Consider the following 21,797-nt stretch of genomic DNA (forward strand, 5'->3'; position numbering starts at 1 on the left):
GGCAAGTGGCAAACATTTTTGAGCAGCAAGGAAAATAGATTATTTGAGAAAATGTTTTAGAGCAACACCTTATCACTTAATAAACGGTGTGAACTCTCTAATGTCTTAATCAAGAGCCAAGGTGGCGCAGTGGTTAAAAGCAGCACTGCAGGCTACTGCTAGATCAGCAGGTCAGCGGTTCAAATCTCACCGGCTCAGGGTTGACTCAGCCTTCCATCCTTCCGAGGTGGGTAAAATGAGGACCCAGATTGTTGGGGGCAATATGCTGACTCTCTGTAAACCGCTTAGAGAGGCCTGAAAGGCCTATGAAGCGGTATATAAGTCTACTGCTATAATGCAGTCCTGAATATCTACTCGATTAAGCTTTGTTGCAAGACTTTTATAGGTAGCCATCAATTTATGACCACAATTGAGCCCCAAATTTCCATTTGCTAAGCTAGACAGTTGTTACATGAGTTTTGCCACAGTGGTTAAGTAAACTATTGTAGTTGTTGACTTAGTAGCACTGTTATTAAGTGAATCTGGCTTTCCCATTGACTTTGTTTGTCAGAAGGTTGCAAAAGGTATCAGATGACCTCCAGGATACTGCAACCATCACAAATATGAACCAGTTGTCAAGCATCCAAATTTTGATCACGTGATCATGGGGATGCTGCAATGGTCATAAATATGAAAAATAGTCATGTCACTTTTTTCAATGCAGTTGTAACTTCAAACGGTCACTAAACAAATAGTTATAAGTCAAGGTCTACCTGTATTGCAGGCTGCTGTGTCAGGTCTGTAAAATTCTGGATAGCCACTAGAGGCCAGAGGCTACCTAGTGGCGGTCAGGCCAAATATAATACTGGGCTGTTGTCCTGAATATGTATTTCATTGCTGTTCAGCTTTAACAGAAACCTGGCCTGTAGAAATGTAAGTACAATAGTGATATTTTCCAAGCAAAGAGATCAAAAAATGAATGGGGAAATTGCTAAATCTGCTAAAATTGCCCATCTCAGGAATTCTGTGGCCATAAGAAGGAACTGTGACTTTGTATTAGGGCTTGTAAAGCATCTCAGTGCAACCTCTGCAGAGAAAATCTTAAGGTAGGCTGAACTTGCTAAGAAAATTCTCAGCAGATTTTTACCCAAAGAACCATTAAAATGAAAGTGGATTTGGGGCCATTACTAGAATGAGAATAAAATACAGTAGCTGAGTTAAGGAATCTATCTGCCCCATTAAATTAACAAAGATGAGGCTGGAATAAGACTTCCTCTCTGACCTTGAGGCTTGTCTTAATTCAAATCCAACAATATTGCCCCCTATGTCAAGTTCCAACATGATTTGATTTGATTAACTGGAGAATTTGGATTCCAGTTCCAGTTCCTTGTCCAGAAGCTACAAGGTTGGAGAAATCTTTGTTAGTTATTTTAAGAAATCAAGTGTGTGATCAGAAGAGGACTAAATTCCTTAGTTGTATCCTATTGTAGGATTTTGAATGTGCAAAATTCCTTTTGTCCTTTCTCTCATTCATTCATTCTTAGACCAGCCTTGTGGGTTAGTTTTCCCATTCCCAATATCCCATTTGGAGGTTGGTAGGTTTCAGATTGTGTTGCCTGCCCACAGCCTCTTATCAACCCCATGGCTCAAAAGAAATATTACGCTGGCTATCGCATAACATTTGGACCAGTGAATCAAAAGCACTGCTTTGCATTGGTCATGAAATCCATTGCTTCATAATCCTCAGTAATTAAGGCTACAACTTACAGTTGAGGTGAGCGATGGAAAAAAGCATCAAGAGGGACTAGTCAGCATCCAGTTAGATGTTCAAATAGAAAGGTGCCTGGGAATGTTAAATAATAACAAGGTCATGTGAGATATTTTTGGTGGGTAGGGGTGGGAGTGAGGCTGTCAGCTGAAAGTTTATTTGCTCATGGAAGCACTTAGCCAGGGTTTGTTTTAGTGGGATTATGTGTTCTTTAGCTTTTGAAAAGCAAAACGGGTGGTCTCCTCTTTCTCCCTCTGCCTCTTTCCAACCCCCCTCCTTTTTTGCCATCCAATTTCGATGTTAATTCCTCATCATTGTTTGCATGGACCTCTGCTGAGAGCAGTTACGGAGGCTAATTTTTCCATCTGTCCTGCTTGGGCCAGTGACTGGGGAAGCATGGTTGCTGTTACCTCCTTCAGGGCATTGATCAGTGGAGCGTTAAGCTTTTAATTGAGGTGTAAGTGTATCAGCTTAAGGGGGAGGTAGTGGCCGGTGGTGTAGTACAGGCTGGCTGTAGCACAGCGCAGAGCTTTCAAAGAGGCAAGAGCTCTTTTGCACTCACCAGTGTTTGGGCAAATACGAAGAAGTAGCCAGCTCTGGAGAGACGCCAGCTCCATCGCTATGATTCTAGGTGAGTGCTACACAACTTACTTTCATTGCCTTCTGCTTTTGTGCCCTTTGGATTAAATGTGCATATGCCTCTTTCTCCACCCCCGCCCCACCCCCCCACCCTCTCTGGATGGGAATCAGCATCACTTTTATTTCAATGAGCAATCTTTTACTCCCCCATGTGTGTCTGTATATGATGTAGAGGCTTCGTAGTATGAGAAGGCATAGACGTTTTCACCTGCTTTGCAACCTTGCTGAAAGACTAAGCTGGTACACTTTGATCCTGGCAGAAGTATTTGTATAAAGGTGCAGTTGGCATCTGATAAACAATATGTCTCTAAATATGCGGAAGAAAAGGACTCTTTCATCATTCCCAAAGCTGGGTTTGTTTAAACCTGCTATTAAATCAAAGTATCTGCTTAAGCAGCTGAAGCAAAAGAGGGACAAAAATGACTGTTGCTTATTTATTCTAGGATTTTGGTACCTAAAAAATGTATGTATGCCCTGAACCTCCTTTTTATGCAATTCATGCAGCTGTGCATTACATATTGAGGAAAAAAATCAAGTTGACTTTTGATTGGAGTCAGCTGTCTTGTATCAGTTTCGTAAACGTTCCAGCATTTCTTAAAATGCAGCTGGACAGAACCCTGAAAATCACTGGCAAACTTAAGAGACTCATTTCAAGTATAGGTAAAAATATTTGCAAGAATATTTGGCATTCTTAGATCTATTGAAAAAGTCAACTTGTAATTTTGAGGCACAAAAGTGTAGGTGTTTCAATTTTGCTGAGCTGTGATTGTCAGGACTTGGATGATATCTTTTGTATCCATTTTATAAACCTTAGATTTTTATTATTCTTTCCTTTCCTTTTCTCTTTATTTTTGGAGTTCCCTATTTTCATTCCCCGTTTCTCTGCCTTAATCATTGCCTTCTTACTTTCTTGGGCCTTGAACTGGAACACAATAGCAGTGGAAATAGACTATTTTTTAAATTAAAAATAAGTAGAACAGAAAAAAAATATGTATTTATAGTTTACAGAATGTATAAAAATAATTTTAAATGCTCTTTTAATGAAGAACATTTTATATTGGTTATAAAACAAAATAATAGCAAATATTTTACATACAGATTAAATTTAGAAATAAACAATTCTTCCTAAAATATAGCAAATTTAGGGTAAAACAGACCAAATCATATTTTTAAAATATTTGTTTTTTTCAGTACAGATTTTTAAAAAGACATTCTAGAATACGAAGCATTGGAATTTTCTCTCTATTTCCCTCCATTTAATGACAGGCCAATTTTTTCTCATGAAACGGAATGGGTTGGGTCACTTTCGATGAACTCTCTTTTTTCAAAATCCTCTTTTGTAAAGAAATTGTACTGTTCTAGTCTTTTCAAATCTTGATTACAAGTACCATTTGTGGGGCTTTTGTCTGACTAAGAGAGACTGCTGTGCTGGAGAAATCAAAAGAAAAGCTGGCAACCTCAACTACCCTTTGCGCTGGTGTTTTCTCTGCATACTGTATGAGGAAGATTCTGCAGTATCTACTCCTGCTCCTTTTGTGGGGTATTTTGGTGAAGGTGAATAGAATAACGTACTGATTATTTGGCTTGGAATGAAATGCTACTCCCCCCCCCCTAATTTCTGGGTATAAATGTGCATTCCTATGTGCCTGGGTGCAGATGTACAACAGCAGTCTGGAAGGAGATGGGGCCAGTGAAGGCAAATCATGATAAAGCAGTTTGAACCCTCGAATTCCGTTTTTCCTTCTTCAGTCTTCTGTGACTATGTAAGTCCCTCTGAAGCAACATATTCAAGAAACACATGCACACACACCTTTCCTTATTTATGTTTGGACGGGATTATTTAGTAGGCTGCGGGCCAAGTATTCCTTTCATTGCTGTGAAAAAATTGTGAAATTTCAGTGCAATTCCTTGCTATTGCTGTGAAGGTTTGAAAGGCAGGTAGACAGTTTGTGGATAGTGTATGTTGTACAGGAAAAACGTACAAAACATTTACCAGTCTTTCTTCTGCTCGTGCTAATTTTATATTATTAAGGACATCTTCAGCCTAGATTGGGCAAGTTGTATTTTATAAGAATGTGTGGTCTAAGAAACTTAACCATCTTCGTTTAGGTCCTTCAGACAGCAGAATTTTTCACTAGCAGCGGTGTAGCACATTAGTTGTCTCGCATGGATGGCTTTAATATTTTTTTAATAATCCAAAATGTTATGTATGCTGCCTATCCCCTTCTGACATAAAATGGTCTTTTCTCATATTTCTGGAATATGTATCCAATTCAGGAGTGATGTATCTGGAAATATTTGCTTCTGTTGTATTGAGCTTTTCTCTTGTTCTCTTCTTGTAGAAAAACGTATCCTAGGAAAAAATACTGCAATTTTCTTAATTTGTTTTTTTTTTAATTAGGAATAGGTTGGGTGTAGACAAAGGCATGCTTCTTTTAGAAAAATAAAAAATGAGAATATTTTTTTTCTAAATAGTCTTAGATTAAAAATATTTTGCAATGATCGCAATATTATTCAGAAAGTTTCATTTGTGGTGTGCAGATATTTAATGGCAAGTTACCATTGGAACAAAACAATCATGTTAAAGTACATAAACATAAATGTCTATATAATTTTTAAACTAAAATGATTTAGCAGTTTTATGAGCTGTGGAGTTTCTCCATGGATCTGTTCTGTTAAAGGCCCAAATTATAGTTAAAATACTGTAGGAGAAGCTGCTTTCAACAAGCCAGTCATGAAATGTATACCTCTTCTCTCTGTATGTATCCTGGCTGATATCCAAGCAAAGCTGCAGTAGTATGCACCTAGTTTCCATTCCCTGGATGCGATATTTGTATTCTGACATGTTCAATGAAAAACAATTTATAATGTGATATAGTTCATGCTCTTAAAAAAAAAGATGGATGGATGTATTGTAGAAAACCATTTTGACATCTTTGTGTCAGTGCTTCATCCACATTTAGAATCATCTATGTTATAGAAAAAAAATCAAAGAAAGCAGTGGGAAGAGAAGCAAGCATTGACATTGTAACAATGACATTGTTAAACAAATGTGTATAAAATGTACATAATTTGACAAAAGAACAACATAGATGAAATGGTATCCTTAATCATATAAGCTTTAGGTTAGCATCATGGATCATAGAGTTGTGAATGTATGCATGTGCTTTGCAAAATAAATGTGTCGACTTAATAATTGACCACCACCCCAAATATTTTTTTTAAATTATGCACATGATTTTCTAAGACAACAATTTTCTTTCTTTGGCAAAATTAACCTAATAATAAACAAAAGATGCCTTCAAATTAAACTAGCAATCCTACAAATCTGAAAGGAAAATAAATTTTCTTATCAATCTAGATAAAAAATTTTAGCAGCCTAGTGATATATATGTATTACCCATCAAATTGGTTAGTCAGACTTTATGAGGGTGAAAGTGTTCTTGCATAATAAGCTTTTTCTCTTTAGAAAATGATTTGGTTGAAATATGGATTGCTACAAGAATGCAGGAATCAAAGTATCAGGCAAAGGTACAGTACTACCTACTGCATTTTCAACCCCACCTTTTCTCAGTCTCTGTGTGTGTGTGTGTGTGTGCGCGCCCGTGTGTTGTAGGGAACTGTATTTCATAATTGTATTCATGTACAATGGCAACCATACAAAAACTGAGAAAAGGTGGGGTCGAGAAAGCAGTAGGCAGTACTGTACCTTTGCTTGATAGTTTGATTCCTGCATTCTTGCAGCTATCCTTATTTCACTCAAATCATTTTGATAGATACCATGTTTTCCCCAAAATAAGACAGGGTCTTATTTTCTTTTGACCCTCAAAATAAGCACTTGGCCTTATTTTCGAGGAGATCTTATTATTTTTGAGGTGCATGAGACAGCGAGTGTGGTCACCTCATGGCTGCTGCTGTGTTGCAGTATTTTTGGGGAGGGCTTATTTTCAGGGGAGGACTTATTTTATCACATGCGCTCAAAAGCCTGATTGGACGTATTATCTGGTGAGGTCTTATTTTCAGGAAAACAAGGTGGGTAGTTAGTTAGTTAGTTAGTTAGTTAGTTAGTTAGTTAGTTAGTTAGTTAGGTAGGTAGGTAGGCAGGCAGGCAGGCAGACAGACAGACAGACAGACAGACAGACTATAGATATAGATTAGATATTGATATAGATATTAAATTATTCTATGTTTTATTTATTTTTTAATCCCCAAATTCTAGTTCTGGTTGTTAAATTCTGGTACTCACTTTCCTTTTAAGTAGTCTTCAAGTTAACTCCAGCTCACTGTTCCAAGTAGTCCTGTTTTAATATTTAGCAAGTTAGCAAGTTTCCAAATAGCCTGGTAAACTCAGTACAGGTTATTCTCAGGAAGGTATCATTCTGTGCTCAGAAACTAACTGCAATAAAATCAAGAGTACTTATAACACTGCTACAGCCAAAAATTATCTTTTTAATTACTTTATGTAATAGATTTAGATAGCTGCCCATCTTAAATACATGACTTTAGACAGAGGACAATATTAAAAGTAATAAAAAGCATATATAAGAAACATAAAATAGCATCTGGAAAAAAATATGTGATGATGGAGTATTGAGGATAAGCAAGACCTGAGCTCTGAGACCTGGGCACACTTTGGCTCAAGCACAGAACAATATTCTCAGGACCCTTTGAAAGGCCAACAGAGATGGGACCAATCTGTTCTCCAGAGTGATGATATTACAGAAGATGGGTGCCATGACAAAAAATGCCCTACCATCCAAGACGTCTTAGCAGATTGCATCCAGAGTATGACCTTCCTACTGGTCTGAATGGGGAAAGGAGAAATAACAGGTGAGAGATGATCTCGTAACCTAATCCCAAACCATGAAGGTCTTTAAAGGCAACCATCAGCACCTTAAATTGCACTCAGATACACACCAGTAGCCAATGCAGCTCATAGAGTATTGATATCACATATGCTGAAAAGCAGGCCCTTTTGACTGGCTGTACCATCACACTCTGCAGCAGCTGAAGTTTCTGAATAATCTTCAAGGGCAGCCCCATGTACCGTAATCCAATATAGAGGTTACTAGGGCTTATTGTCATAGAATCTAGTGGAACTATCTCCAGATCTTTTAATTCTAGCATATTTTAATTGTATTGTAATTATTATTCTTGTTTAAATTTTCAAATCTAATAATGAAGTAATACATTGGGGGGGGGGGGCTCAACATTTCTATTTTTAATTTATGAAGAATGCATTACAGGTTGTCCTCGACTAACAACAGTTCATGTAGTGACCATTCGAAATTACAATGACAGTAAAAAAGGTGACATTTTACACACTTACGAATGTTAAAGCATCTCCATGGTCATGTGATCAAAATTCAGACTCTTGACAACTTGCTCATATTTACTATGGTTGCAGTGTCCTGGGGTCATGTGATCATTCTTTGCGATCTTTTGACAAGCGAAGTCAGTGAGGAAGCCAGATTCACTTAACAATTGTGTTACTCACTTAACAACTATAATGATTGATTAACTGTGGCAAGAAAGGTCATAAAATGGGGTAAAACTCAACAAATGTTTCACTTAACAACAGAAATTTTGGGGCCAACTGTGGTTGTAAGTCGAGGACTACTTGTATTATGATAGTTACACAGTCAGCCACATGTTTAGGCTGGATTTGGCATTTTAATCCACCTATTGAGTCTTTCCAAGGACCTTGGATACTAGTCAGATGTTGATGTTTGATGGTATTAAAGATATGGTCGCATGATGTAAGCTGTTCCAATAAAGCTGCCTTTTGCAATTAACTGATGGTGGATTTGTCAAGCAATGTCCAGGTTTGCATCCAAAGGGCTAATTACTATTGGTACTTCCTTTGCTTTCTTTTACCACAGCCATTCTGCTTCTGCTGTATTTGCTGGCTTTATATTTTGTGACTTTCTTATATTCTTTTGCTGTATTCAGGTATTGCCATGGCCACTACCCAGACTTTTTGGTTTTTTTTATTCTCAGTTATTAAGTCTGGAGTATGTGGCAGGTGCTTGTCTGTATGAATTCTAAAGTCACAAACCACTTTAGTTTCTTCATTTTCTTTATGAAAGAAAGACTTTATCTATTTTGTGGTTCCACTTGTTCCTGCTTGCAGGCAAATTATATTTCCTGCAGATCTTCAATGCACCATTGTTGCTATTTTGTCATATTGTCCCTTATTTGTGGACAGTTGGTTGCATTTCCTTTTGCTGCTAACTAGTTCATGGTTTCTTTTTTATTAGTGTTATATTTATTATTTTATTTATTACGTTATTAAAATTTACATGCCACACAAATCTGGGCAATTTACCAATTGTTAAAAATATTTTACAACAAGTAAATAACAGAAGACAAAAGGAACTTCCTCCAAAGAGTGAGAGAGGACAGTACCAATGATTAATTTGCTTTGCTTTAACAGAAAAATTAATTAAAGCTAAGTAAATGCAATTAATATCATTCATATTTTTTGAACAGTTTTCCCATTCCCTTGTAGTAAAAACTGAAGAGGTTAAATGCTGCCCACAAGTCCTGAAGCCATGAGCACTTACCCTCTGGGGCTACAGGGTAAACATCCACAATAAATATTAGAAGTATCATTGAAATGCTTATTTCACATAGCAACCTCATTTGAGCTATTTTAGTAAATCACCTAATTTGGAGTCTTTCATTTCTTTGGGTTGGGGCCAAAGCAGCAATTTGAAGTAAACTCTAGGGTGTGCAGTTATAGCAAAAGGAATGTTGTTTAATGCTTTTCCTTCCTTGTTTTAGTGTGGGCCAAATTTACATTGAAGAGATTTGTCTGCCTCACCTCCATTTTCCCCTTATCTTCTTTTTCTGTTGGTCTTCCAGATTCTTTGAGAACAATGGCAACAAGGACTTTTGTTGAAATAGAAGTCATGTGAGTGCCATTTATTAGTCCTGATATAGAGAGCTCCAGTTTTATGTCCTGTATGTGGACACAGCTTTGTGGATTTTAAAACTGAGAAGAGAGGGAGACTTAATTCCTTTCACTCTTGTGGCACATAAAAAAATTGTCCATAATTCAAATGGAGAAGTGAATGTTAAGATCAAAAAGACTTTGATTCTGAATGTATGAAATCAACTTGGATATATTCTCCCTGATTATTTTCATGAAATGAACTGGTGGTGTTCATGCTCAGACATTTGGGGATCTGACTCCTCCATTCTGGGACACCTCAGAAAGCAAAATGTTTGTCTCTGCTATCAGCTGGAAAAAGTTTGGTTCACCAATTCCTTCTCCTAGTGTTAACATTAGCATGGTCTTAAAACCAACAGTTCATCCAGCTCTTCAGCATGACCCAAAACCACAAATATGGGATTATTAGTAGGAGCATATGTGACTATTTCTGTTAAGAAAAATGTTTTCAGTTCTGATTTAATGGCCATAAAGCAGTTTTCTCAGCTTGCAGCCATCAGGTCATGTTGGAACCAAAATTCTTGACTTAACCAGCCAACATTGCTAGGCTTATATAGCTGGGAATTTAGTTTCAGCATATCTGAAGGCTGGCAAATGATCATCCATTAAAAAGATACTAGCGTAGAAGAAAAACTTGTCATTCAAGCTGTTGTTTATATTAGTGCATTTTATACACTTGATGTTCATACATACAACTGAGAGTAGCATAATAACTAATGTTTTGATAAATTATATTCCTCTGCAAAAGTTTATTCAACATGTATATTGGTCTTGAAGATGCCATAAGACTCTGTTATTTTTGTAATCACTCTTAACCTGAAATGCCTAAATTTCTGGAATGTTTTGACATAAATACTACTTAGGAGAATGATTGTCTTTTTTTTGCCTAAGCAAATAAGAAAAGGTAATTTTGTCTTTATCTTTGTGTATAGGTGTGTATATGAGAGCCAATCGAGGGAGGCTCAGGATAAGTTGCCAAAGGCCTTGGGGAAGATTAATGGCATCAGAGTTACATGTTATAGTTTTATATTGGTATTTGTATGCTCATTTAATCATTTCTCATCCTGAACATTCAAGGTGGACCAGATCCTTAATAGTGATGGGCGTACTTAATTTAATGAATCACACCAGTGTGGGCTTTACTTAGACACTCAAAGAGAATATTTTTTGGAAATGTTAAGTTTCTGGTTGCTCATGTTAACTTCTTAACAAGGCATTCTCAGAAAAAGTGTTTGAGAATGAAGTTGGGTGATCTATAAATTAAATAAAATAATATAAATGTGAATAAATAAATCCCTGGGGCAGTATTAACATAAATAAATCCTTGGGCCAAGAATTTAACTGCTAACAATTTCAATATGGATAGGTTTGCTTAGTTAAGAAAATAAAGATCAGAGGATCTGAGCAGTGGGATCCAGTATTATTGCCTGTTACTAGTATTCCTTTCAACTTCTAACAGTCTGACATAAAAGCTTTGCTTGATTTGCTTGAAGTAGTTTGTATATGTCATTCAAAATACCAGTTTAATTTAACTGTCTTTTGTCTTCTTTCCATCTAGTATCTCTTGGCTGTAACAAGTTGAGAAGGTTATAATTTACAGATTAAACTCTTCCTGACTTAGAATTGTGTCCTTGATCACTGGCCCTCAAAGGAATGGGATAGTCCTTTATTTTCTTATGAGCAGTCTATTATTCTTTGTCTTCCTGATCCTCACAAAAACAAATCTGTGTAAACAAAGCCCAATATTGCTGCAGGACCTGGTAAAGGCAGAGTTTGAATTGGACAATTTTCTTCTTTTGAGCTTCTGAGCTTCTCTGCCCCCCAGGTCAAGATTAAACTTGTTCCTCTGTTCTGATGGGCTCCACTTTATATACTTGTCAGAGAGCTGCATTCTTCAGCAGTGATAAATCAGAAGTTTGAACTGCTGGTTCCAGTCAAAGTTGAAAGTTTTAGAACTGCGTGAAGTTTATCAGTGGAAATAAATTTCCTTCAAAACCTGGGGCACTATCCCATTGCTTCAAGAATTTCCAGCTTCTCCTGTTTGTGCAGTTGAGAGTAGAGCACTCATCAGTGAAGTTTGCCCTGAGTCTCTCGGGAGTAGGGCGGCATACAAGCTAAATAAACAAACCTAATTATAAACATCAGGAATCTTAGATTTTAATAGGTTTCCTAGGAATAATTATATTTATTCCAAAGAAAGGATCTGAAATTTTAAAGAGTTCCCAGAAAAATTAAACGGAAAACAAATTCTGTATGATTAACATTGCTTTATTGTTAAATGTTTAGCAGACAATGTGTATTTTACCATTTTTTCAAATAGTTTTAAAATGGGGGATAAATACATCTCAAGGTACTTGCCCAGGTAGCCAAGCTTCTAGCAGCAAAGGCATATTTAAAATAATTTCTCCTGCTAAGCTAAACAATTGGACAGGTTCATAGCAGGAGAAATGTTCCTTCAGCCAAACCGTAAGCCATTTCAGGCTTTAAAGATTAATACCAGTAGTTTAAATTGTGCTAAGTAACCAATTAGTAGCCAATGTAAATTATTAGTAGACAAGTATTATGGGGTACCAGAACTGTACATCTTTTTTCACAGTTGCAATTTCTGGACACTTTTCTAGGTCAGTTCCATATAGTTTCCAATAGTTAAGGTAAATCAAGGTATAGATAACTGGTGCAAAGTCTGATCAAATTAGGAAAGATTGAAGTTAGGACACATACAAAGGCTGTGCAAAGAATTTGCCAGAACTATCATCTGAAAGTCCATTGATAACTATGAGTCAAGAAATACCCTAGCTGCAAGCTTCATCTTTATGGGGAAGTAAAACCCTGTCCAAACAAGTTTCACTTCAATTCCCAAAGGCAGTTTTCTTCTTTCCAATAGCACTTCTATTGTCAGGATTTTAATTTCAGCTTGTTCTTCCCCAACTAGCTCATTGAGATAAGGCAATGTTCAAAGGTACTCTTTTCCTCCATGCAGGTGGTTGATAAAGATCAGTAGAGCTGGATATCATCAGCATACTGATGACATTCCACCCCAAAGCTCCAAATATCTCTGAATTTTCATAAAGATTTTAACTAACAAAGAGCAAGACTGTACCACGTAGGAAACCACAGATCAACAACCTAAAAATTAAACATTCTCCAACATATTCCTTCCGGGTTCATTTGATAGGAGAGTTTTGAACCCATTGTCTCTAGAAGTCAACCTCTACCATGTGGCCCAGAAAGACACTTGTGTTGGATGTTATAAAAAAGTCAGCAAGATGCATAGGACAAGTAACTTTCTGTTTGAATCATCTACCAAGGTGACCGATCAAATGAAATCTTGATTGGAAAAGACCCAAATAATATATTTTATCCTGATACCTTTAAGTAAGCACCCTATCCTCCATATACACTGTCCATGTCATCAATATCTAAACCCTGAATCGAATCCATATGATAATTACACCATTCCCAGATCTTCACAGTATGATCTGCTGCAAAGCTGGAGTCCAGACTGAGGTGTATTAGACTGACTTTTTCTGCAAAGAAAAGTGAACATTTCTCCCAGCAAGTCTCTAACTATGTTCTAACTTCCCTTGTTCAACATCTTAATGTAAAGGATGCTACCGAGTATGGAAAAGTATTGCTATCCTATTGTGTGCATATAAATAGAGGCAGAAAAGACCCCCTTTACTGTAGCCATTACCACAAAGTATAAAGTTTCAGATGGTCCTTAGGAGGGTTCCACCACAAAACCGCGGATGACAAATCGCGCTCGACGAAAGCGCGTACGTGACGTCATCACAGCGCGACGAAAACATCACGCTGTGATCGATAAATGTAAAAATAAAGCAAAAATCTTACCCTAACCCCCCCAAACCTAACCCTAAACCTAACCCTAAACCTAACCCTAAACCTAACCCTTAACCTAACCCTAAACCTAACCCTTAACCTAACCCTAAATCTAACCCTTAACCTAACGCTAAACCTAATGCTAACCCTTAACCTAACGCTAAACGTAACCCTAACGCTCTAAACCTAACCCTAACCCTTAACCTAACCCTAACCCTAACCCTAAACCTAACCCTTACCTTTATGTGAATCGGCTTGCTTTAATTTTATTTTAATTTCAATTTTTAATTTTTTTCGTTGCGCTGTGATGACGTCAAATGCGCGCTTTCGTCGAGCGCGCTTTTGTGGACCGCGGTTTTGACGGGTCACGTCTTAGGAAGGCCCCATTATGTGTTCAATCTTTTCCATTCGAAGAGTTCTTATACTTACACTAAAGCCTTCTGCTTCATTGCTCTCAGTTTCTTGATTGCCATACCTTCACAGTTATTCAGATCAGGAAATGCACCCCACAAGAAGATTAAAACTTTATTGTAATAGACTACAATAACAGAATCTTTTAAATGATTGTATTTTCCCCGCTTTCCTCTTATCCCCCTGGAGTCAGGGGGAAGTCACTTTCTCTCAGCCCTAAGATGGCAGCAATGGCAAATCTCTTCTAAAAAACCTTGCCAAGAAAACAGTAGGGACTTGTCCAGGCACTCTCCAGGAATCAAGTATAGTTGAGTGGAAGAAAAAGAAACAGAGAAAGACACTTAAGAGTGATGGTACTTGGGCCATCTGCATGGTCAGCTAAGATTTCACAAGTATCACTAGTGCAAAAGAACAAACACATTTATGAAACTACAGATTCCTAAGATACTTATGTCAAGTCATATTCGACTACTCTTAAAAGAGGTTTATAGCAGCCACTAGTTTAAAAATGATCAGAAAGCTCCTTTACTTTTAGATCTAAGGCTCTGGTTAAACTAAGGCTTTATATAGATATTCCCGGAAATGCTCTGCTGCATGTGTGTGGCCAAACACCTACTGAACTTTTAAATTCTCTAAAACTAGGACTCAGATCAAAACTAAGTATCCCCCACTGGAGCTGTTATTTGCTTTTTCTGGAATATGTCCACTGTTTCTTCAGTCAGCAGTTCCTAATATTAATATTCATTTGCAGTTGGAGAAGCAACGTAGGTTATAAATTTAAGTAAATAAACACAGAACACATCACATTCCTGAGAGTGGGTGCCTTATTTTCTGGAATCCATTCATATTTCTCCATGCTTCTGATCATGCATATTTATTTCATAGTGGTAGAACACACATACTTTTGCATGCAAAGTATACCAGATTCAGTTTGTTCAGGTAAGGGCTCCTGTCAGAAACACTGAAAATTGTTTTCTGTTGGGGTTGACATTACTTAGCTAGATTGGCAAGGGCTTAACATGGAATAAGCAGTTTCCCCAGGCAAACATTTACTTCCCCTTTCCACTTTTATCTAGAAAAGGGGTTCTTTTTCACGAATTGGAGAAGCATCTGCACGAGATATGCTGTCTCAAAACACTCCACATTGGAATGACAGAAAAAAGTTGGTAGTTGCTCTGGCCCATTCAGATCAACAGAATCTCCGTGGCTAGTTCTCTGCATGACTCAGGCAGAAAGCATCTTATGCCTGTCTGAAGCAGGCATAATAAAAGGATTCAAAAACATACATCCTCTGATTTCTAGATTTCTGCACTAATTTACAAGGGCCAGTCTGATAATTTTTATCTCATATGAATATCAATTGTTAGATTAATTATGTATCATTATCGTTATAGCTCTTTATCAGTCAGATTCATAAATCTTCTCCAGGATGATTTGTCCCCAATCTGACCATTCAAGCCTTCTAACCACATACCCATTGCCACTTTAAGCGAGTGCATCCAATTTGCTGTTGATCCTTGTTAACTTTTCCATCCTTCCACTTTTCTGAACATTATAGATTTCTCAAGAGTGCTAGGTCTTTGCATAATGTACCTATAATTTGATAATTTGAATCTTGTCAATTGCCTCTCAAGTGAAAACTCTGGATTAATTTGTTCTATGATCTACATATTTGTTTCCCGTCTTCCCAGGAGTCTTCTCCAACACTTACATTCAAAGAAGCATATTTCTATCCTGCTTCTTCAAAGTCCAGCTTTTGTTTCCATGCAGCTTCACAACGAAAACCAAGCCTGTAGAAAGGCACATCTGAATATGTTTTCAGAGGCCTTCATCTCTACCAAATGTTAGGTCTGGAGCATGTTTCTTGACTATTATTTCCTTTACTGTTCATATTCAATGCTAAAAAGCAGAAGCTCTTCACTACAGTAGTTTTTCACTGTGTGTTCTAAGAATGGTTGCTATTCCTATTGTCATTGTATTGGACCTCTTACATTCAGTTATCCTGTGTTTTTTTTTCCTGGTTCTCATACCATTACTAGAGCTTGCAGATTATTTGCAGTTTTACCTATTAGAGTAGTGTCATCAGCATAACATAGATTATAGATGTTTCTTTCTCTAGTTTAACCACCATATTCATCTTCTTCCACTCCACTTTCCTGTAATACATATTCAGTATATAGGCGTATACAATCTTTCAGGTTTTTTGCCAGTCTGGAGTCAGTCTGTTTTCCTATGTGCTAGCCAGACTTTGATTGTCTGTCCTCTATATGTTGTATGAGAACAATGGAAAGTTCTGGGATTCCCGTTTTTCTAAGGACATTTTATAACTTATGATCAGCATGTTCAAAGCTGTTTCTATAATCAGTGAAAAATAAATGCATACAGAGTTCTTTTTTATGTTCTTTGGCTTTCTTATCTGTCTGGCACACTGAAAAAACATTTCTCTAAAATCAGTTTGAACATCTGACATTTTCTTTTCCGTGTATTTTTAAATTTTATTTTAGATTTTTTTTAGATCCCACCTTTATTATTTTTATAAATAACTCCAGGCAGTGCACATCTAATATTCCTATTTCCTCCTATTTTACCCATAACAAAAACCCTGTCAAGTGAGTTAGGCTAGGCGAGAGAGTGATTGGCCCAAAGCCATGTGAAAGGTGACTTGGGCTCTAAATTGTATTGCGTGATCACAAGCATTATTTTTCTAATGTGTAAAATCATATGTGGTTTGTTTTCTTTCTTTAGTATTGACATGCAGATTGACTTCTTTCAAATAGTTGATCCCTGTCATTCTCCAGATTTTCTGACATAGTTTGGTTACAGCTTTTATTGATTCTTCTTCTGTTGCTTGTCATATTTCAGTAGAAATTCCTCCTCTGTGAGATTCAAAACGAATCCTGATGTTCTTGAAAATAGTAGGTTTGCGATCTGTTCCACAACACTTGACCACATCTTTGTTGTTACAAATGAAAGTCTTTCAGCTGCTCAGCCAAAGAAAGCAATTATTACCTATAACACTGTATAATCAATTTGTCATCCCAACTGTCTTTCTAAAGAAGTGATGGGTTTCAAAAATTTTTAGAACCTCTTATGTAGGTGTGGCCTGCTTTGTGGGAGTGGCTTGCCAGCCATGTGACCATGTAGGAGTGGCTTGCTGGCCATGTGACTGGGTGGGAGTGGCTTGCCAGCCATGTGACTGGGTGGGAGTGGCTTGCCGGCCATGTGACTGGGTGGGCATGGCCAACTTGTAAAATGTGGTGAAACTTACTTAACAACGCTCTTGCTTAGCAACCAAAATGTTGGCTCAGAAACTCTGGCATTTGAAGCACGCAAGTCTTAAAGCTGTCAAGTTACAAAACCCTTGCACCCCTAACCCTTTAGGAAAAAAATCCCAGGGATGTTCAAACTTGACAGCTTTAAGACTTGTGGACTTCAACTCCCACTATTCTTCCTCTCGCTCTTCATCTTGATGATGTGCGGATGGGCAGGGGGAGGAAGCTGGAACCGGTTCTAAACGGCACTGTAGATTTGTGGAACCTCTTCTATAGAAGAGGTTAGAACGGGCAGGAACCCACCCCTGTTCTAAAGCCAACATTACCTATAATACTGTATGATCGATTTGATTTCTGTGAACTCCATCTGGTGATCTTTACTTACATAATACACACATATATATATACAGCTTGAAGATTGTGTTTAGCTGATAAAAATAATAGTCAGAAATAATTCTTTCATTTTGGTTTCTAGACCATATAGTCCAACTACATTTTCCTTCTTACTATTTCCAGTTTTGGTATTTCAGTCTCCAGCCGCAAGCAGCACATCGTGTTTGCATGTATTGCCAATTTCAGATTAAACTTGAGTGTAAACTCATCAATCTCCTCTACTGCATCAGTGGTTGGAACAAAGACCTGAATAACCATCATATTAAAAGTCTATGCTTTGTCTGTGAAGTATAATTGTTTTTATTCAGTTATTGACTAAAGTATACCCAAGTATTGTCATTGCTGTTTCCTTCACTGTTATGAAAGCTTTATTATTTCTTCTATATTAATAGTGTACTGAGTACTATATGCTCTTCTGACTGGAAGTATCCAGCTTCCTTCTATTTCATTTCTTTGATACTAAGTCTAATACATTTTATTTCATTTTTCGTTCTGTTAAACTTTCCCATGCTCATGCTTTTTACATTTGATATTCCTACTAATTCTCTCTTTGCAGATTTGGTTTTTTCCCCCCCTGCATAACAAGATAAATACCTGAACACCCCTACTTTAATCCTAATTACATTCTGAACACCATTTGTACTCCAAAAGATCCTTAGCTCATTTTCAGCAGCACATTGATTACTACCTATCCTTGAGAGATCTATCACCCAACGCTATGGTACCAATCACTTTATCTTATCTATCTATGTGATTTTTGATGCTGCTTTATATAGGTGGCTCTTGCTTTAGTTGGGCAGCTGGTGTAACTTTCATGCCTTGGGTGACCTACTGAGAATACTGATTTTTGTTAGTGTTATGCCACAAAAACATTTGTGACAATGTATGTTTAGGATGTCACCATGGTCTATATATTATTTCAGTATCTGCAGGCTTTAGTCACAAGAATACTGGTAGCAGTCAAACATTAAAATGTATACTATGTGCACTTGCTTTCACCCTACCTGTCTCCCACCCCCAAGTTTACAGGGTGCTATAAACAAGACAGTGATCCTCCCACGAAATTTTACTTACTGTATAATTGGTGTAGATTCAAAGGGCATTTGCTGTCATTATATTTCTTCTTAAATATATTCCACTTCTTTCCTCCATCCAGTTTGGGATATCAATTTTCTTACCTGAAGGCTAGATTATAGTCTTTGCCTGTTTTGTTTTCAAAACATGGTCCTTTCAACTGTCTTCTGTGGTGTTCTCCTAATCCCTATCTCCTGTGCCTTTTTCCTTCCGTAGCTACAATCTCCAGGAAGCACTTCATATTTGTATATATTCCTTAGTGCCCTAAAAGATTCAAGTTCTTGTTTTTTGATTCCAGGATAGATAGTGCAGATCTTTTGGACAGTTCGGTAGGCATGTTTACGCTACAGAGTTTCCTGTTATATTTTAGCCTGCTGGAATTAGAAACAGATTAACAGAAGCTCAAGAAAGAAGGAAGCAGATATTTTCAAAACTGTAAGCACTTCTAGGCAAGCCAGACAGGAAATACAACAAGATGAACTAATTCTATTTTATTGTAAGGTTACATTAACAGAAACTTGCAAGTCTGAAAGTACAAACCTTCTGCCTCCACTTTTAGCTGCTTGATCCATTAGGATGGGTTCTTTCTAAATGTCTCTTTCTGACTGTTAAGCCCCTGGAAGTTCCTTCTTCTCTTGTCTGCTTGTTGTCTAGGAAGCGCCTCTTCTCTTCTTTCCCCAGGGCATTCACACAATCCATTATAAAAACAAATAAATAACATAGAACCCTAGAAAATATCTTTGAAAGTAATTGCTAAAACCAGGAAAAATCTTCTTTCCAAATTTTTCTTTAGTTATGAATTTAATTCTTTTCAGGAAGGAAAAGTTATATTGTGTTTTGGATCAGAGCAGAGATTAGAGCCGAGGTGGCGCAGTGGTTAAATGCAGCACTGCAGGCTACTTCAGCTAACTGCAGTTCTGCAGTTCGGCTGTTCAAATCTCACCGGCTCAGGGTTGACTCAGCCTTCCATCCTTCCGAGGTGGGTAAAATGAGGACCCAGATTGTTGTGGGCAATAATGCTGACTCTGTAAACCGCTTAGAGAGGGCTGAAAGCCCTATGAAGCGGTATATAAGTATAACTGCTATTGCTATTGCTATTTGATGTCTTCCTCTCTCTAGAAAAACCACAGTTTTCCCCCCTCGCTCTTCTGTGAATAGACTTATACACACAAAACTTTATATCTTCCTTTCGGTGTGCGTATTTTGTAAATTGAATACATTTCTAAATGTTGATCCAGCAACATAGATGTGTTGCTTAGCTGCTGTTATTCAGTAGTTTAACTAATGATTTAACAGTGTGAACTAATAGGGCACCAGTTTAACTACTTATATCCCCAATCTGCTTTGTGTGGAAGGAATTCCCACTTTATCCTCCAAGAGGTGAGTGTCTTATTTTCCATTTGGGGGAAAGGAATTATGATGATTATTTTTATGTATGATTTCTGCTGTGAGTAGGGGTGCGATGGCCCACCAAATAAAGACACTGAGCTTGTCAGTTGGAAAGCTGACAGCTCAGGTTCAAGACCTGAGTACCAAGCAATGGGGTGAGTTCCCATTTGTGCCCCAGCTCCTGCCTACCTAACAGTTCAAAAGCATGCAAATATGAATAGATAAATAGATACCACTTTGGTGGGAAGGTAACAGCGTTCCGTGTGCCTTGGCATCTAGTCTTGCTGGCTATGTGACCATGGAAATATCTTTGGACAACACTAGTTCCCTGGCTAAGAAACAGAAATGAGCATGTCCAGTTGGACATGACTTGACAGAGGAAACATTAACTGCTATGAGTTTATATGCACAAAAATGAAAGGACACCAGCAATGGGATTCACTTACCTTCTTTACTGGTTCGCAAATGTGAGCATGCATGTTTCGCTTGCCAGCACCATATGTATGCCACTTGCGCGTACGCAGTGCTCACACATTATGTCGGAATGGGTGGGCGGAGCCTCCTGCAGCTGCCAATACTGGTTCGCCCAAACCAGAAAGGACCGGCTGAATTCCACCCCTGAAGGACACTGATATATCTATAATGGAGGAATAGTTAGATGATGGAAGTAGTGAAAATTGCAAAATTAGCTTATTTGCTTAGAGAAAGATCAACTGTTACAGACTTTCAGAAGAAATCATGGCAGTTTGAATACCACTCCATGAAAAGTGGAACCAACAACGGTGCCAGAAAATGAAGGTCTAGTGAATAGACTGGTTCTTCTGAACCTTTCCAGACAAAAAGAGGACAGGAAATCACCCTCATGCACTCTGAATAGTTTTTCCTCAAAAGGAGACTATAATAAAGCAGGTTTTAAGTATTAGGAAATGAGAAGAATAGCCATCTTGATCAAAACTAGGGTCAGCACTTTTTAAAGAACACTAACTTCACAAACTTCCTTTCCTAACCACATTCAGAAATTGTTTGTTAATTACTTTTAAGCTATTAGGGATCTTTAGATCCACGGGTCTATAAATGCTGGTGAATCCACTTTCAATCCTTAATAAAGAAAAAAATTAATCATAAATATTATTTTTAAAAATAACAAAAAGCTAAATATGACTGATCTTAGAAAGTTATAAATGGATTAAGGGTACAGATAAACTTGGAATAAGACTTTAATTATAAAGAATCCTTCTTGTGGGAAATAGAATTATTTGGACTTTTACAAGACAAAACAAAGATAAGTAATTGAAAATTGAACACTAGCGGGAACTAAAGATTGTAATTAAAAGAAAATGCAAAATCAAATTAATAGGTAATTAAAACAATGGAAAACGTAATATTGAGAATACTGAAGGACACTTTTGAAAAATGGAATCAGAAGTTTGTTTCAACTATGCCAATCACTGTGTTTGCTTATATGGATAGATTGTGTACAAAAATTGTTTGAAAAAGTGGCAGATGAAGAACAAATTTTATTTGATAAGAAAGAAATGACATCAAAAGTGGATCTTCAAACGACAGGCTATGAAAATGACATAAAAGGATGCCTCTCTGGACATTCAGAAATACATAAAATATTGATATTTAAAAAATCAAAAGAGAAATAAAATAGCAAGCCAAAAGAGTGACCAAGATCTTTTTTACATTGTACTTACAAAAGAGGGTTGTCAAAGCTTTGAAGAGTCCTATAAGAAGGGACAAAGAAAAAATAAAAATAAATCAAATTCTATGAGATTATTTGAAAGGACTAAAGATTAAGATTGTTAGAAGGAAGGAATGTAAAGTTAATTTATTTGATCAACATTAAAATAAGATATATCATTATTCCTGGTAACCCTAACCCTTAATAGACTTTCTGCTGATGCTGAGATTTTAAAAAATGATGCTTTATGGATTTGTAGTTTAAAGATGCAATATAGGATAAAGAGATCATTGGTTGTACATTAGGAGGAGGTAAAAATTTTCAAAACTTGTTTATGCTTGTGTGATAAAGGTTTAAAGTCTTTTTTATGTATTTCTGTTCTCTCTCTTT

The 21,797-nt window shown here is 37.1% G+C and overlaps 1 protein-coding gene across 3 annotated transcripts in view; it reads left to right on the plus strand.

Annotated features, from left to right (window-relative positions):
* Positions 1–21,797, plus strand: part of ZNF385C (zinc finger protein 385C) — a 196,486-nt gene that overhangs the window by 123,868 nt on the left and 50,821 nt on the right. The window contains exon 1 of one of the 3 annotated variants that reach the window (XM_014052709.2): positions 1,951–2,378. The exons of the other annotated variants lie outside the window; for them this stretch is intronic. Coding sequence (XP_013908184.1) covers positions 2,369–2,378 — 10 coding nt within the window. The 5' untranslated portion in view covers positions 1,951–2,368. Of the gene's footprint in view, positions 1–1,950; positions 2,379–21,797 lie in introns of those variants that run through there. 3 annotated transcript variants of the gene reach the window in all.

The sequence above is a fragment of the Thamnophis sirtalis genome, unplaced genomic scaffold (assembly GCF_051295495.1).
Source record: "Thamnophis sirtalis isolate CommonGarterSnake01/CBP01778 unplaced genomic scaffold, rThaSir2_p1.2 scaffold_4, whole genome shotgun sequence".
NCBI lineage: Eukaryota > Metazoa > Chordata > Lepidosauria > Squamata > Natricidae > Thamnophis > Thamnophis sirtalis.